The sequence below is a fragment of the Arvicanthis niloticus genome, chromosome 25 (genome assembly GCF_011762505.2).
Source record: "Arvicanthis niloticus isolate mArvNil1 chromosome 25, mArvNil1.pat.X, whole genome shotgun sequence".
Taxonomy (NCBI): Eukaryota; Metazoa; Chordata; class Mammalia; order Rodentia; family Muridae; genus Arvicanthis; species Arvicanthis niloticus.
Genome location: NC_133433.1, coordinates 28,038,675 through 28,057,207, shown reverse-complemented (window position 1 = coordinate 28,057,207; position 18,533 = coordinate 28,038,675). Strand labels below are relative to the sequence as shown.

Below are 18,533 nucleotides of genomic sequence, written 5' to 3'. Positions count from 1 at the left end.
AAAAGGACTACCCCATTCATTATACTAGTGAATCTTTTTTTTTGGGGGGGGGGGGGGTTCGAGACAGGGTTTTCTCTGTGTAGCTCTGGCTGTCCTGGAACTCACTCTGTAGACCAGGCTGGCCTCAAACTCAAAAATCTGCCTGCCTCTGCCTCCCAAGTGCTGGGATTAAAGGCGTGCGCTACCACTGTCTGGCTGTGAATCATTTTTATATAAATTAATTTAACCATCTTTTCTAACTGTAAAGAGGAATCATATATAATAATGTTCTAACAGTTTGTTTATGTCCATTGTATTCATTATTGGTATCATTTACATCTTTAACAATACCAGTGAAGGTAAGTGCATTTATTATATGGCTCAAAATTATAACATCCTTTTCCTATATGATGTCTATCATATATTTGACAAAATGTGCAAACATTCAAAGCTTTACCACAATGATTCTATTCATAAATTTAACTATAATGTGAGCCATACAACATTTGTGAAGTTACACAGGACAAACAGAAAATTTCTACCTTATTTTTCTGAAGTCCGAGTTTTTTGATATATTTACAAGGAAGTTGTAAAATTTGTTAAATGTAAATCTTTACAACTTTAAACAAATTTCCTCTAAGTGAAGAAAATTACAAATCTTATAAATATCCCTTCAGAGAGCTACAGGATTTATGTCAATATGCCCTAGGCACAGAAAACTGTATTCATTATAGTCAATAGATATATAGATAAACTGATGATAGATAGATAGCTAGATAGATAGATCGATAGATCGATAACTAGATAGATAGGATAGATGAATAGGTAGGTAGATGATAGAGATATACCTATTCCATATAATACAGCTATGATAGGAAATAATAACAAATAAAACATATCCACATTGTATTCACACAGGTTTATTTTTTGTTCCTCAAAGACATATGGTATTTGGATTAAGTTATCTCTACAAAAAAATCTTTTTAATTTCCATGAACTTCCACTCTCAATCACATCAACCTTTCTACAAGTACATAAGTAATATCAGTATACAATGCACTTGCATCTCAGACAGTTTTGGATATAAACTGATTACATACTCAATGTGTATACTTTTGCCCTATCTGAATGGTATGAGACTAAACAGACTGGCAGTTCTACAGTGTAGCTTGAATGAGGTTGTGCTTGAAATGGCACTATCTATTAAGGCATATTTTCCACATTTTCTGTCTTAACAGAATGCCTTGCAAACACAAACAGAATACCTGACACTGAAGTATAGCATTTTTGAGAACTTAATAATCAGTATCCTTAAATACTTATTTACACTAGTGATTTTAATGGAAACTTCAAAAACACATTAAGATTTCTTCAAAGGAATACTTGTATCAGCATCTACAAGAAAATTACCTGTTATGTCTTCCATAATTTTCACAATGTTCTTCAATATTGTGATCTTCCCATTTATAGCCTAGAATATAATATCAAAATAGTGTATGGTATATTACTGTAATTTAGGCAAAATTTAAGAAACTGTCTTCAAGATCCTTACAGGCCTGACTTATTCACGTCATTCTTCCTTCTTCTCAAATAAAACTATAGAAGTACATTGATAACAAACACACAAACTAACAACCACCACAAAAACACACCAATCCCCCCCCCTTATTTTAAAAAGAGAAAAAAAAAACATTCAGTCTTACCTATTACAGAGAGGTTCCTATAGGTCTCTAGCATCACATCTTTGTAGAGACTCTTCTGGGAAGGATCAAGCAACTCCCATTCTTCCTGAGTAAAATTCACCACTACATCATCATATGTCACTGAATTCTAAAATATCCCATATAGATGTATAAAAGAAAGCACAATACTGAAATATTAGACATGTATATTTCATTGACAACATTATCAAACAATTTTGGTACTTTCCCTATTTGTGTACTGACACAGAAGCTATAATGTTATGACAACCAAGTCATTTTTGAAGGATTCTAAATAATGAGGTTCTCATCTGTAATTTCTTCATAAAAGTAGGAGGAGGGGCTGGGCAGTGGTGGCACATGCCATTAATTCCAGCACTTGAGAGCCAGAGACAGGTGGATTTCTGAGTTCCAGGACAGCCAGGGCTACACAGAGAAACCCTGTCTCGAAAAACCAAAAAAAAAGGTAGGAGAAGGGGGATGGTATAGGGTGTTTCTGGATGGGGGAGATGGGGAAAGGAGATCACATCTGAAATGTAAATAAAATACCCAATAAAAATATATAAGATATCAATAGCAGTAAGCACACAGAGATATTGCATGAATAATTACTAACTACAAAAGCAATGAGCAAGATGGTTGGATTGCTGAATGCATTTAATCTCAGCACTGAGAACACAAAGGCAAAACTTTATCATTGTTTTTGATACCAGGCTGGTCTATGAGATAAGTTATAGGAAACCCAGAATTATACACTATGACTCAGTATCCCTTGCAAAAAAAAAAAATCAAATTATGAAACCATAAGGAAGGAACAAATCAGTATATTATTTATGTTTTTAAAATGAATTATATATTCACGACAGTTGTATACTTATCTTCCAGAACACAAAATGCCCCAGTTGTAATTGTACCATTGATAATATCTTTTTAAAAGGGGAATCATGATTACACAATTATGCAATGGATAGATGAAAATATTAGCAATGTAAATACTGATAAATAAATTACATAAGCTGGGCTAAGCCATGAATAGTTTCTGCTCCTGCAAAGAAGGGTGCATTTTTATGGCCAGTGCTTACACAGTGTTTCATATATTCAAGAGTTCAGGCAGTGGTGGCACACACCTTTAATCCGAGCCTTTGGAGGTAGAGACCGGTGGATTTCTGAGTTCGAAGCCAGCCTGGTCTACAGAGCAAGTTCCAGGACAGCCAGGGCTACACAGAGAAACCCTGTCTTGAAAGACCAAAAATAGCTCTCCACGCCCCTTCTCCATCCCCACTACCAATCCCCACTCCTGCCGTCCCCACCACTGTACCCACACCCACCCCCCAGCCTCCCTGGGCTGGGGGACAGAGTCTACAGATAGAGATCCACTGGAGCCCTTGACCAGCAGCCTCAAGCCGGACCTGCAGTGCACCTGGCCCTTCGGGCAGATGGCCACTCAAGTCGAGCCTCTGCTGCTGAGTCAGGCCCTGGCAATGGAGGCGGTGAGCATGCACCAGGCCTGGCCACAATGGCACAGAGCATGAGAGCCTGCTGCTACCTGCAGCTTCGGAAGCCCCAGCGGGGAGCGAAGGGGAAGATGGAGGCTAGATTGACTTCATGGAGGCACCACTGCCCAAGGTGAACCTGTGGATGAAGCACGCACCTAAAAGGTTGGTGACTTTGGAGATGCAATCAACTGGCCTACACCTGGAGAGACAGCCCACGAAAGTGTGCAGCCACAGTCCCACAAACCTCAGCCTGCCCATAAGCTGCCACCCAAGAAGGACATGAAGGAGCACAAGAAAGGAGATGGAAGTGATAGTAAGAAAAGCTGCAAAACAAAGTTGGATGAATGGTGGAGGAAATGAATGGGGATGAGGACTACCAGCTAGGCGGGCAGAAGAAGAAAGGTAACAAACACAAGTGGGTTCCATTGCAAATAGACATGAAGCCTGATATCTGAAGAGAAATTAAAGGATCTGAACCTGCCACCCACATGCTTGTATCTGTGGCCCCAACCACCCCAGCCTGGCAACCAGAGACCAAACCGGAGCCTGCCTGGCATTACCAGGATAAGACATTAAGTGTGAAGAGCAATGGGGCTAGTGGGGTGTGGGCTTCCTTCCATGGGCATGGACAGGGCCGTGGACAGGGTGGCACTCAAACCCATTCTGACTACCAGGTTGACTACCGAAAGTTTGATGGTGCAGAGGGGCCCCAAACGCCCAAGTACATGAACAACATCACTACTTTGACAATGTCAGCAACACTGAGATTTACAGTGTAGACCAGGAGCTGGTCAAGCCTCAATCGCCAGATTGAATACTACTTCAGCGTGGACAATTTAGGGCGAGACTTCTTCCTGAGATGGAAAATGGATGCTGATGGCTTCCTTCCCATCACCCTTATTGCTTCCTTTCACTGCGTACAGGCCCTAACCACTGACATTTCACTCATCTTTGGGGCTTTAAAGGACAGCGAGGGTAGTAGAGATGGTTGAGGAGAAAGTCCCTCAGGAGGGAAGAACCTGAAAAGTGACCACTGCCTGGGCCCCCAATAGTGGATTATTCACAAACTGATTTTTCTGAGCTTCTCAACTGCCCAGAGTTTGTTCCCCACCAGCTCTACCAGAAGGAGACAGAGTCAGCACCTGGCTCTCCCTGAGTCACCTCAGTGCCAACCAAAACAGAGGAGGTCAGCAACCTGAAGACCCTTCCGAAGGGCCTGTCTGCCAGCCTCCCAGATCTGGATTCTGAGAGCTGGATTGAAGTGAAGGAAAGGCCTCGGCCCTCACCAGCAAGCCCCAAGAAGTCAGAGGAGCCCAGGTTCTCCCACCCAACTGCTCTGCCTCAGCAGCTTCCCTCCCAGCAGCTGACATCTAAGGATAAGGATGAACAAGAAAAACTAGACTTTCTGTTTGACGAGGAGATGGAACAGATGGATGGGCGGAAGAATACCTTCACTGCCTGGACTGATGAGGACTCTTGACTATGAAATCGATGACCGGGATGTCAATAAGATCCTCATTGTCACTCAAACACCACCTTACATGCATTGGCACCATGGAGGAGACCGCACAGGCAAACACACTTCGTGTGCCAAGATGAGTGCTGAGCTGGCCAAGGTCACTAATGACGGACTCTTCTACTATGAACAAGACCTATAGACTGAGAAATTTGAGCCTGAGTATTCACAGATCAAGCAAGAAGTCGAGAACTTTAAGACAGTGAATATGATTAGTCAGGAGCAATTTGACCCTCTGACCCCTGAGCCCCCTGTGGATCCTAACCAGGAGGTTCCTCCTGAGCCATTTCAGTTCCAACAAGTTCCTATTGATGGTCTAGCCAACAAGCTGTTAGGTGCACCCGAGCCATCCACCATTGCCTGTTCTTTACCAACCACTGTCCCAGAGTCTCCAAACTACCAAAACGCCAGGACTCCCTGCACACCCCAGACCTCCCAGATCAAAGATTCTAGTCAGACATCACAGTTTTACCCAGTGGTAAAAGAAGGACGGACCCTAGATGCCAAGATGCCATGAAAAAGAAAGACAAGTCACATATTGAAACCCCCTTGGAAAGTCATGTAGGCTGGGTGATGGATTCTCGGGAGCACAGGCCCAGGACTGCTTCTATTAGTTCCAGTCCTTCAGAGGGAACACCTGCAGTGGGCAGCTATGGCTGTACCCCTTAGTCACTGCCCAAGTTCCAGCATCCCTCCCATGACTTGTTCAAGGAAAATGGCTTTAAGCAACACGACTACCACAAGTACCTGAGGCGCTGCCTTAATGAGCAGAAGCGCTTGGGCATTGGCCACTCTCAGGAGATGAACACCCTCTTCTGCTTTTGGTCCTTCTTCCTCTGAAGAGTTCAAGCAGCTGGCACTGGAGGATGCCAACGAAGGCTACAGGTACAGTTTGGAGTGTCTTTTTCAATACTACAGTTATGGTCTAGAAAAGAAGTTCCAGGCTGGACATATTCAAGGATTTCCAGGGGAAGACTGTGAAGGACTATGAGGCTGGCCAGCTCTATGGATTGGAGAAGTTCTGGGCCTTCTTGAAATATTCCAAAGCCAAAAATTTGGACACTGACCCCAACTAAAAGAATACCTCGACAAATTCTGCATCTAGAAGACTTCCAAGTGGGCCATCACTTGACTAAAGGACCAGACACACATGAGACGCATATGTATGCGTACAAGCGAAATACTCACAGTTTTTTCAATTTGAATTCTAAGACAACACAATAGTCAGGAAGAATGTCATACACATACAACTCAATGTCTAAGGAGGTTTAGGAAGTAAAAATGTCATCAACATATGCCATCCTAGAAAACAGAATGGTACACACCACCAAATTCAAAAATTCAAGATGTGGGTGAAGCTCAGAATGATAGAACCTGTTTGACATGTACAAAAACGTACATTCCAGTCCCATTGGCCAATAATATGAGAAAAAAACAACAAAAATGATAGGCACGTAGTCCCACATTTAATACAAGCACCCATGGGACAGATTTATGTTGATCTCTAAGTCTTGAGGCCCCTATTTTGAGGACAGCCAAAGTTACACAAAGATTGTCTTCTAAAACAAATGCAAAATCCACAAATAAAAAAAAAAACTACAAAACCTTTAAGATAGCAAAATTTTTGTCATAAAGTTTTGTACACTATGCAGAGATTATCGTTGTATTATTCAAACAGTGATATCTGTGCCACCGTTTCTGGTTGCAATATCTGGTTAAGTATTTTATGCCTCAGTATTATTTAAGCATTGCTAACCATTTATTCTCTTTTTTTTTTGAATAAAAGTTAATATACCAATGACTGAGAAGGTGAAAGAATAATGCAGGGCCTCCTACAACCATAACATGAAGAAGAATAATGGGAGTGGTGATTTACTCTGGAGACAGTCCAGGAGACATCATGAGAAAACATCTCTAGCCTAGAGACACACATAAGTGCAAAATTGCAAGTATCACTGGACTTCTGACTGGGAAGTAATCAGATTACTGTAGAGGATGAAAAGAGAGGGAAAACTGCTCAGCAATTATTCTCTTAAAGCTTGATAAATACATATAATAGTCGAGTTTTCATTATTAGTATACAAACTTAGAAACAAGTACCTTTGGTAAGTTCACAGGAAGGAGCTCATGATTCCTTGAATAGACCTTCAGAGGTGCAGAAGGTTCATAAACAGTGACAGAAAAGTAGAGAGAATGAGGAAGGAAATACCAAGGTAGTTCTTTCAAGAAATTTCTTCTGAGCAAATAAAAGCTGCCTCTTCAAAACAGGCAAGCCTCCCAGAACAGGACACAGTTCTCTAATTGGGCCTGAGGCTATATCCCTTTGAGAAGGGGCTCAGGATGGCCTGACTCACACTGGCCAGAAGAGCAAACATTTGTGATACCAATAGTTTCCCAGAGAGGGGCAGGGGTTCAGGATTTTTAAAGCATCTCTGGGTTATACCTAAAGGTAATGAGATAGAAAAAAAAAATACTCCAATCAAATGGACATAAAAGATAAGCTGGTGTAGGTATTTTACCATTTCAGAAAACAGAAGATTTCAAAGTGTTCAAATAGGGGGATGCTATGATAGTATATATAAGTGATTTATAAAATACTACAAGAAAACTCCTCTACCACATAAGCACTTTCAGCGTAGTAGCTGTATCCTAAATAATTGGAAACAAAATCAGTATCCCTCCTATATTCTTCTTATGTAAAAAGGAAAAAATGATTAGAAAGACATCAGGGAATCAACAACCTGCACAATAGACACAATTAACATGAATTATAATAAAAAAAACATGCAGGGCACTTTAAAAAATTGGTGAGGTCAGATTTCTCTGCCATTTTCAATAAGTTCTACCTTTAGTATTTAGTTATGAGATCCATTTTAAGTAAAAGTTTTTGGAGGTTCTAAATGGCATCTCATGTGTAGGTAGCAATACAATATTAAGCTGTGATGTAAAAGACTAAAATTGATGAAGTAAAGGGTTAAAAGTTCTTAGGAGATGCTGTCACAACATGTAAATTTAGATGACTGAAAACTTACTCTATAACATTCACAAATAAACCATATTCCAACTAGGCCAGTAGCAATTAGAATCCTAAGATAAACAAGTTTGTTCTCCAGGATTTTTCAGACCAGATAAAGGACATCTCTAATTTTCATAAGGTAGGCTGCAACCAGGATCTGTTGCCTACATTAAAGGTGGATCTTAACAACTCAAAAGATTCAGAATAAAGAAGGATTTTGCCCAATTCAAAAGCTGTAATTAAAATAAAACCACCACAGTATTCAATTCTCTGGTTTTCTGTTTAGTCCATATGTAATCAACTTGACAATCAAGAATATCCATCAGAACATCCAAGACAGAAAAGCTATTTTTTTTTTTGAAAAAAAAATCATTTATTTACTTGGTTTTTTATTTATTATATATTTACATATTATTTAATTTCTGGCAAGGAAGGAGAACCTGGGAGATATTTCTAAAGCAACAATTTCATTTAGAAAAGAAAAAGGAAACATTGAGATTTTACCTAGGGATTTTGGGTATGTTCACATAAGGGTTTGCTTGCTCCTAAGTATGCTTAGCTAAAATCTGGTCTGACCATGGTCACAATGTAAAAGTAGGGATATTTAAGAGGATTTTCAGCTGAAAGTCATCCAAAAACAAACACAAATTATAAAAATGTTGGGCTGAAAGTATTCTAAATTTGCATCTTGTACCACAGGATGTTAGATAAAAATAAAGTAATTGACACCAAGAATTTAGATTGCTCAGGACCCAATGATACCAAAATTATGATATATGCTCTAACACATAGATGTATCATTGCCACAATTCCTATATAAAGGACAGAGGACAAATTTCAGGAAACACTGAGCAAAAGTAACCAATCAGCACTGTGAACACTTTTCTTAGAGAAAGAGCTTTGCTGTGCTATTCTAACCTCAGAATAAGGAAGGGTTTGACTCTGAGCAAACTGCCTCAAAGGAAGACCACAGCTGCTTCCATTCAGGACCAGAAATATCTCAGTTAAACTAGAACTGACGCTGTATGTCTCTGACTTTGACATGTCTAAATACAAATGAATTTCTTTTAAAGTTTACCTTTATTTTATATGCATGGATGTTTACTTGCATGTGTCTCTGTGAAATACCAACAGACTCCAGAAGGCAGGAAATGCTTGGGAATGCACCTAGAGCAAATGTTTAGATAATGTGTGGTTTCTGGGGATGAAAGATGTTGTCCTCTGTAACAACACCCATTGCTCTTATGTCCCAGACAAAATGTCAGACTAGTTTTTTATAGTATTGACAATTGTACATTTTAATACAAAATTATTAGGTCAGTTTTCCCCTTAAACCCCTTCCAAAAACTTTCGCAGCTGATTTGTTCCTTTTAAAGTATGTGCAATTTAGTAATGGACAAATATACAAATAAAATTTTCTGAGTACATTCTATTGTCTGCATGTATAATGGTTTCAGAACAGGCCATGTTGCACTGAATAGCAAAAGAGAGAGAGATCAACTTTCCCTGAGGCTAATTCTCATAATTGCTGGAGATTTTGACTCTTTAACTTGCAAGAGGATATTGGGGAGAAAGTTACCTGCACCACAGGTCACTATGGAATGTAGGAGTATTAACCATACAGGGTACTCTTCTCAATGGAGGAGAAAAAGTCCCTGCAATCAATCCGAAAGGCTCAGAGTGGATTTTGCTAATCTCATAGGGAGCTCCTTGCTACCTGAATGCAGACCTTACCTACCTTTAGCTATAGAGGCACACCATATCTAACCTCTGCAGATCCAGTATCACACACCCGTTCTTCCCTTGCCTGTTAGCCATCCTTAGGTTAAATGTTCAATGTTCTTCATGTGGTATTAATAATAGACCTCATTAAATTCTAGGTCTTTTATGTATAGAACCCATTCTGATGGTCACGTGTACTTTGTAAAGTGGTTTCTATGTAATGAAAACTTAAACTATATTATATACCTAGAATTGGCCTGATTAAACTGATTGATGCCTGGGAATCCTTCATTTTTCCTATTTAACCAGTATATAAATATCTCTTTTCTAAAAGGGACTCGGTAATTTTCTTTGGCTCCATATCATTTCCATTATGTCACCATGAAGAAAATAGTTTATGTTCTTTGCAAGGAAGATACTGAGCCTGAACACAGTGCCTACCTAAGTGTTATATTGCTTATAGTTGCTCTATGCAGACTGATATCATACTAAGTTCACTTACTGTCAGGAGCCAGAATGGAACAAGCTGATGCCTACCAGGTGATCATCCTGAAATGGCCTGCTTCAGATTATTATATACTCTGTGGCAGGTGTGTCCTTATAAAGCAAGGCTGTAAGGGACTCATTTTAGATAAGAGTTTTGCTATTAATATGCTTTTCCTGTTATTATTAAACATATATTGAAGGAATCTCAGCTTTCAGCCTAATCTTAAAAATTAACTTCTCCAGAGACAAGTTCTGGGAGAAGCACAGCCCAAACACTTACACATACATTCCAGGAGAAGGGCCCAAGATAAGAGAATGAAAAGATTATCAGGAAGCTCAGCCCTTGGCACAATAAACCTGGATAAACAAGAGCTATGGTAATGCAGACTTAGCTAACACTCATTGTCATAAGATAATGTTGCCAAGAAACAGAGTGTGGGAGCAGACAGGTATGGGAGTGGCCGGGTATGAGAGTGGCCATTCGAGGTCAGCCTTTGTGATTAGCATTGTCTAAGAGGTCATTGTAAGACTGCCTTTTTAAACCTTGTGAAATCTGTGAAAAAAAAAACTGCTCTTATCTGTAGCTCAGGGTTCCTCTAGCCTGTGTGCAGGAAAACCCCAGTGCTTTGGATCAATAAACCACTTGCTTTTGCATCAAACCCGCTGTCCATGAGTGTTTTGTGGGAGTGTGTCTTCCCAGTTTGGATCTCAGGGTTCAACAATATAACAATCCCTAAGTTAGAGCACACCCCATTTGAGCAGATCCATGAAAATATACTGTCTAGTAGTGATGCTATATAGACAAATAGATGACTTTTTTATTGGATATTTTATTTATTTGCAGTTCAGAAGCAATCCGATTTCCCTATTACTCATCCCTAGAAACCCCCATCCCATCCCCCCTCCTCCTTTTTGCTCTTATTCCATTTTAATTACATGCAAGTATTCAGGTCAGTTTTAGGTTGAGGAACTAGCAATACAATAAATGCAAATAGTCAAGGAAAGAGAAAGATAATAAACACAAATAGTCAAAGATCAAGCAAGGCAATGAACCTAATTCCATGAACACTCCCAAGACCACTGTTTCTCAGGGCTTATCAGGATGCCTAAAATATCTGAGCCAACTTCCTGTCTAGCCCAAAGTCATTTTCATGTCTGAAGCCTACTTTCCTGTTCTAGCCTAAAATTTCAATTCCTGCCTGAAATTACTTCTTTGTTCTAGCCTAATGTCAGCTTCCTGCCTGAAGCCTACTTCCTTGTCCTTGGCCAATGTTATATTCCTGCCAAGCAGCCTATTTCCTTGTCCTTGACCCATGTCAGATCCTTGTGAAGCAGCCCCAGGAGCTATCTGCTTCTCCCCCCTTTTTTAAATTTCATTAACAAGACTGAACCTGACTTAGGTTGTTCTGGCAAGAATGCCTTGAGTCAGGCTTTAAGCAGAAGTAAGAGGAAAGTGGGCTTGATTATTGCTGGTATAACAGCTTTAATTACGTTAATTGCTTGCACCACTGTTTCTGCAATTGTTTTGACACAAGAAGTTAAGACAGCTACTTTTGTTAATCATTTAGCAAAACATGTTACTGTGTGTTAAATATAGAAGAGGACTTAGATAGGCATTTGGAACAATGGATTGATGCTCTTTATCCTATTAATATTATTGGAAGTAGGTTCAGTGTTTAAGAGTAAGGAAATAATCACTCCTAATAGATAAGCATATAAACATTCTCTGTTGCAAACTTCTATTTCAATTAATGATTTGATTTCTTGTTTGGACTTGTGACGAACTTTGTAACATGTGATCATGTATTCTGAAAATGTGTTAAGTACCAAGGACAAAGAGATGAGAAGTAGTATGCCTGCGAGCCAGAAGAGGGCACCAGATCTTATCACAGATGACTGTGAGCCACCATGTGGTTGCTGGGAATTGAACTCAGGACCTTTGGAAGTGCAGCCAGTGCTCTTAACATCTGAGCCATCTTTCCAGCCCCCTAAATTTTTTTAAATAACATAATTATCAAAAAGAGAGAGACAGAGAGAAGAAAAGAACTATTTTTGAACACTTTTTATTGTAATAAGAAAGTAATGACTGTAAAAATTAAAACTGGCCCATCTTATTCTAACACTCATTGATACAATTGATTCTGTTGAGTAAGAGAGAGCTACCCGGTTCAACAGTCTCATAATTTAATCAGAAACTTAAAAAAAAAACAAAACTATCCAGTCACCTTCTCTCCTTACATAAAAAGAAAAGTGGTCAACTGGTCAAATTCGGTTTTTATTATTAAAAAAAGAAGAAACAAAATAAAGTCTGATGGTTGACAGCCTTTTCTAATTATTAGTAAGTAATCATCAAATATTAAAAAGGTGACCCACTTGTCTAAAAGATTAGTCCACTTTACTATTCACTGTTTATTTAACATCATGAGTAGTATTATCTCCTAATGAGTTTTGGTTTTAATAAAAAGGACAACTTGTCAATCAGGAATCAAGATAGCATGGAGACCAAAATACCAACTTGCACCACTGTTCTAATGCTAGAGACCAAGAGTGACATAGACAACAAGCAGCCAAGTAGTCGACATTCCTCTTAGCAAAGGAAAAGTCAAGGAAAAATTGCCAACTGTCCAACGTCATTTACATTTAAAAAATGTCCAGGTTTGGTATCTGGTAGACCTGTGGTGGAAGAAATTATAATCCAGATGGGCAGAAATCTGGTTGACCTAGCAGCATCCAGGACAGAGAGAGGTGCAGGGTGAGTAGGGGGGAAGAAAGACTGAGTGCCTCTCCGTGCCCTTCCCCCACCCAACATATATCACATTGTCATGAGGCTTTGAAGGAAGGTAAGAGTGGAGAGAGAGCCTGGTGCCCAGACCCACACATCCTACCTAGATGGACACCAAGCTCAGGAAGCAAAGGCTCTCACAATTCTCCAATGCCCTGGGATGAAACATGGAGATGGGAGGGGGGGCATAATAACCACAAGGATTGGGGCCTTCCATGTCCAGACTAGCACCTCTGCCCACAAGACCCTGTGTTATTCTCAGCTGGAAGGAACCAGATATCCATCCCTCCAGGAAGGGAGAAAAAGCTCAAGCCAGGTGTGAGGGCTGGGCACCAGAGAGACCTAGGTTTTTCCCTCACCTACCCCCTCTTCTCCCCTGCCTCTGAAAGGATGTTCTTGGGCTTCGGTGGTTCAGGGTTGATAAACCCACCCTCACTCCACCTACAACTCCTACACCACCATTAAACTCAAGCTTGCTTGTTCAAGGCCAGAAGACAGTAGAGGTGGCAGCCACAGGAAAGAGTCAGCATGGTGCCTCTGAAGGAGGAGCAGGAGAAACAGTGTTAGTAGCTAGAGAAGACAAGAGAGAGAAAAACCCCATCGCCAGTTGCTTACCTGGTGATGAGAGATGATGACACTACATCCCTGGATTGGGATCAGAAAGGACTGCTGCTACCTGTCATCAACAATGACTGCCTAGAAGAGCCCACAGAAACGAACCCTTGTGTTGAAAGCTAAATTTCAATAGATCCCACGAAGGGAGCTGCTCTGCTACATATAAAACCCCAACCCAGAAGAAGGACGGCTAATAGCTTAGTGCCAGGTTCCAAAAGAACATGCATTAGTGTGACAGGCAGGAGGGTAGCCCCATTCCAGCTGCACCCAGTTTCTCAGGAACATTGTCTCTGTATCAGACCCCAACCCAGATGAAGGATGGGGACCCCACCTGATGTGTAAGTGCAAAGAGACCACTGGCAGGCACAGATGGGACAGATGCAGCGTGGCTCTCTAAGGCCAACAAAGGCTACTTTGGCACTGCCTGGGCAGGATTCTGACTTAGTGGCATTTCTCTAGAAATGTCATAGTCCCCCAGAACATAGCTTTGTCCCATTGGCACCTCAGTTAAGCACATACACCAAATGTCTGAACCTGCAGTTCCTATAGTACTGTGGTAACTTTTCTAACACATCCTGCTCAAAACCCGTGAGGTCAGAAGTATCATGAGGCCTTGCTTTCAGTCTGTATATGTACTGAAAATCAACATCAAGCAAGCTTTAACCATTCTACTCTAGGTTTCTGACCTGCTTGGGATTGCATTAGGATACCTGGCTTACTCTTTGACAGGTTTACCACTACATTCAAACTCACCACCTCGAACTGTCTTCAGAATGGGTCTCCTGCTCTCACTAGCAGAAGGGCACTTGGCATTAGAAGCAAGAGACCCTTGGGAGCTTGACCTCCTGTTCACTGGGCCAGTGAAATAATGGGGAGAGTAGTGGTAACTCACCAGTGGCCTGCAAGTCTGGCAGACACTGCCCCAACAACTCGAACGGAACAGGGAGGTACCAGGGGCCTCCCAGTTAGTCTACACTTCTCATGTCTCTTCACCATTCTAGACTAGATTCAAGCTCAACAGTGTCTTCTTTCACTGATGTTTAACCAAGTCCGATTCCTTGGCTGTGGATTCACTGGATCGGAAGTATGAACAGTACGAATCTTGTTCATATATTTTCCATGTCACTAATTAGATGATGAGGCATTTGACTACCTTAGGAGAGTCATACTCATGCTGGCCGTTTACTGGCGCTTCATTTAATTTTTTGACATTCAGAGCACTGGGCAGTAATGACATAATGTCAATACCTGCCACAAGCCTGTGTGATACTTTTGATTGGCCAAGGGCAACAAGAAGGCTGTGACTGGATAAGGAAAAAGGAGGCAGAGTGAAGAGTTTCAGAGATGGGGACAGGGGAGAGGAACAGAAGAAAGGAAGATGGAAGAACTTGAAGACAATCCAGATTCCACGTGGCTTTAAATAGCCACAGATAGATATGAATATCCTAAGAGGATAGAATAATTGAGATAACTTGTCTAATATAGGTGGCAGCTTATCATTATCAATTAGCTCCAAAATTATTGTGTGTGCATCTTGTGAATTGAGAATGTATGGATATATAAATCTTACTGATTAATTATAAGCTTCTAGAATTTTGATTTACTGGGTTACTGGAATTTGGGACCACTGACCACAGGGGGTAGATGGCTGAGAAGGAACTAGCTCTGAGACAAACTGGAAGATCAGTCACTGCTGGGGTTAGCCTAGAGGCAGAGATGATGAGATCACTGCCACCTGGGAAGAGAGTAGCTAGCTGTAGCTCAGGAACTGATGTTCTTTTTAATATCTTCTGCAACATGCACCAGCATTGGCTTCACTCAGACCTGCACCGTACACTTCAAGGCTTACCACAGCCAGCAGCTCATCACAGCATTGCAACCACAGGGAGGGCAGCAAAGCTGAGACCTTGGCAGACCCTGTTTTATTCCTACTACAGGTAACTGCAGGCATGCCTCTGACGCAAGAGCACCATCTATTTTCAGAGCTAGTTGATTTGGCAGGTGAGTTGTTATACACTCCTTAGAGGATTCCGACTTCCATGGTCACTGTCCTGCATGTGTCCTGGTATATATCAACCAACATGTTTTCTAGGGTGTGATGAGCATCAGCATCGGGCACCTTAACCCAGCATTCTATTGCTGCTGGTGCATGTCCATCAATTCCTGTTAGTTTCAGCATTGCACCTACACTCCTCTAGGACCCCAAAGACATTGGTTTCCAGTATGGCCACAAGGATGACTCTTTGAACCTCTGACTCACATCTTTGATTAATGAAAACATTCTTGGCAAATGCTTTCACTCTAGTTCATCTTGCCAAGTCCAAGAATTTCCCCCTCTAGCAACACAACATGAATGGCCCTGGCATGACTCTTAATCAGGCCAACAACTAGAACCGTGGTCCCATTCCATTATTCCTAGTTGTGGTATCCAGGCAGCTCAGACATGCTATGAACACTCTTATTTTCTCAAAGTAAACCATTTGGGCCCTAAGGAACACTCAGCTAAGAGCAATGAGGGAGCAATGAGAGGCAGGAGGTGGGTAGGGGAAACTACAGTGGCCAGAGTGTAACAGCAGGGGCAACTGAAATGGGCCTTGTAAGGCCTCAAGGAACCATCTGACTGACTACCTGGCATGTGAGGTAAACCAGTAGAAATTATACTTCCATATTCCTGGACCAGTCAGCAGCACTGAGCCAGGCAAAAAAAAACAAAAACAAACAAACAAAAAAACCAGCCCCCTGGGGAGCTCAAAAAGACTCCACAGTGTGGGGAGCCGACAGAAAGTGGGTATCATCTTTGCAACCATCTTGAGCCATATACCCTGATAAGAGATTTGATTATAATAGCCTGCAACAGCTGAGCACACTCTGATAACATCTTGGTTTAGATACCCAGAGTCTTTCCTTGGGTGTGTAAGGTTGAAGGTGTGTGAGTTAAGGGCGTGACGTAGAGATCAGATTTAGAGACAAGACCTAAGGGCATGACTTAAAGGCGTGGCCTAAAGGCGTGGCTTAGAATGAGACATATAAAAGTCGAGAGGCAGACAGAAGAAATTGTTATGAGTACATCTTGGAGTAGGAATTAGGCATTGAGGAAGAAGACACTTGGACTAGAGAACTCAGAAGAATTATTATTAGGTATTAGGCACTAGGCACTTGGAGGAAGAACTTGGAATTAGACATTAGCCACTTAGCACTTGGAAGAAGAAACATGGAACTTGGAGGCACTAGGGAAAGAAACTAGGGACTAGGAACTCAAGACTTGGGACTTGGACTAGGAAGAGAGACTAAAGAATAAATGGGATTGAATCACACTCTCTCTGGTCTCCATTCTTTGAGTCCATCCTCACTCTCTCTCTCTTGCTGAACCCCGACCTGAGTAGCCCCGAAGACTTTGGCAGTACAGGTTCAAACATTGACAGAGTGGTCCGAGACATTTTGGCCCCTAAACGTGGGGCAGCTCGGGCTGCAACACCACAGGAGAGACAACTGTGCAGCCACCAACAAAGGCTCTCCTCCTGCAATAGGCCCAAACATGTGAAGATTCACTGGACTCAGCCAACTATCCTTCTACAAATACCACCACTGAGAGAAAGATTAATACCAAAAGACACATATCATCCCAGCCCCAAAGAGGGGAGGACACCCACATATCACCACCCATGGGAATGCTGCAGAGTAAGGAGGTGAGGTGACACCACACAGCCCTTGCATGCAGCACTCACAAAGCATGACAAGTGCATGGCACTGTACTAGTCAAAAGGGAATCTGAGCAGGAGGGATACACGCAGAGGCAGGCAAGGAGGATAAAAGATGGACAAGACTCCAACTCTGGGAGCCCAATTCCTCCCTTCCATTCTGTGTAACATAGCAACTGACCCTAGAGGAGGTGAAGTAGCAAACATGCAGATGTGCACGCAGCCCTTCACCAACACAAGAACTGACAGCTACATACATTGTCAGAATCACAACTCAGCCCTATGTGATCCCTCCTCAAACTCAGGAGCAGAGAGGTGCAGGTCTCTTAAGAGGAAAGAGTGAATGGTCACTGCCACCAAAGACCAAGTGGAAAGGGGAAACACTGGTGGAAGCTATGCAGAAAATGCAGTTAGGGTGGGCCCTTCAGGGACCACCCAGGAAAACCCGAGATCATAGCATATCCTTTCCTCAGATAGCTAGAGAAGGTAACTTTTTCTCACTGGGGACAGGGCGGACCCAACCCAAGGAGCCCTGAACCACTGCAAGCAAAAGCTGCATGAGTGCAGTGCCAGGAAGGAGAAGACACAGCATGGGTGAGGAGGGGTGTTCAGTATCTGTGAGACCTCTCCCTACATGGACAGAGAGGACCTGAGACAGTTTCCCCAAGAGCCAGGACTCTCAAAGCTCCTCCAGGTGGCAGAATAAGGTGCAGCTTAGCAAAAGGACTTTTAAGACAGAGTCCATCCAGGACTGCTCTGCACCACCTGACACTCAGGCATATGGAGAAAGAGGGCAGCACAAGGCATGTGTTCACCTACAAGGCACTCTTGTTTCAAAAAAACAGGCAACACTAGATCCTCTTTTACCACCCTTTTTCTGATCCTCCTAGGGCTTCTCACACAGAATCAGTAAAATGACATGGGAATAAAACACACACAGCATGTAAACACACACACAAAACAGAGCTGGTCATGGAGAGGCTCCTGGAATCACCATAAGAAATCAGTGCTCTCCGTCCTCACACATTCTATTACCTCCATTCTATTCTGTACAGGTGACAGTGACCATGGAGAAAGAGGTAAAGCCTTACAGGAAAACAATAGACAGTGCCAGGTTGTCACAAGCAGCACACATGGAGATAACAAGCAATCAAACAACCAAGGAAAGGAAACAGGAAGAGTGCACACACATAGCCCCTGGCACTGCAAGCCCCAAAGACAGAAAAACAGGTGGCTGGAAAAGGCAGCAGCCTTGGAGGACCCTGCCCTTTAATATCACCTACAAAGGACAGTGTGTCAGCTTATATCCCCTGGTACAATATGGACAGATTGCAAAGCTCCAAACAATAATAGGTTCGGGGAATAAATTCACTGGCCACATGGAATACCTGGAAGTGATGCCTGTTGAAGGGTCCCAAAAATGTCCCCATGAGCAAGTAACTAACCTCAAAGGAACAACTGCTTGACCATAAAACCATGAGTAGAAGACAAGAAGTCCATGCTAGAATGCAGGGTTCACAGAT

General features: G+C 41.9%; 1 protein-coding gene and 1 pseudogene across 1 annotated transcript in view; one reads left to right on the top strand and one right to left on the bottom strand.

Annotated features, from left to right (window-relative positions):
- Nucleotides 1–18,533, bottom strand: part of LOC143438589 (uncharacterized) — a 38,691-nt gene that overhangs the window by 9,442 nt on the left and 10,716 nt on the right. The window contains exons 3-4 of the mRNA XM_076924286.1: nucleotides 1,683–1,809; nucleotides 1,390–1,450 (exon numbers count right to left, since the gene is read on the bottom strand). Of these exons, the coding sequence (XP_076780401.1) occupies nucleotides 1,390–1,450; nucleotides 1,683–1,809 (188 nt within the window). The remainder of the gene's footprint in view (nucleotides 1–1,389; nucleotides 1,451–1,682; nucleotides 1,810–18,533) is intronic.
- On the top strand, nucleotides 3,270–5,915 carry LOC143438317 (la-related protein 1 pseudogene; annotated as a pseudogene).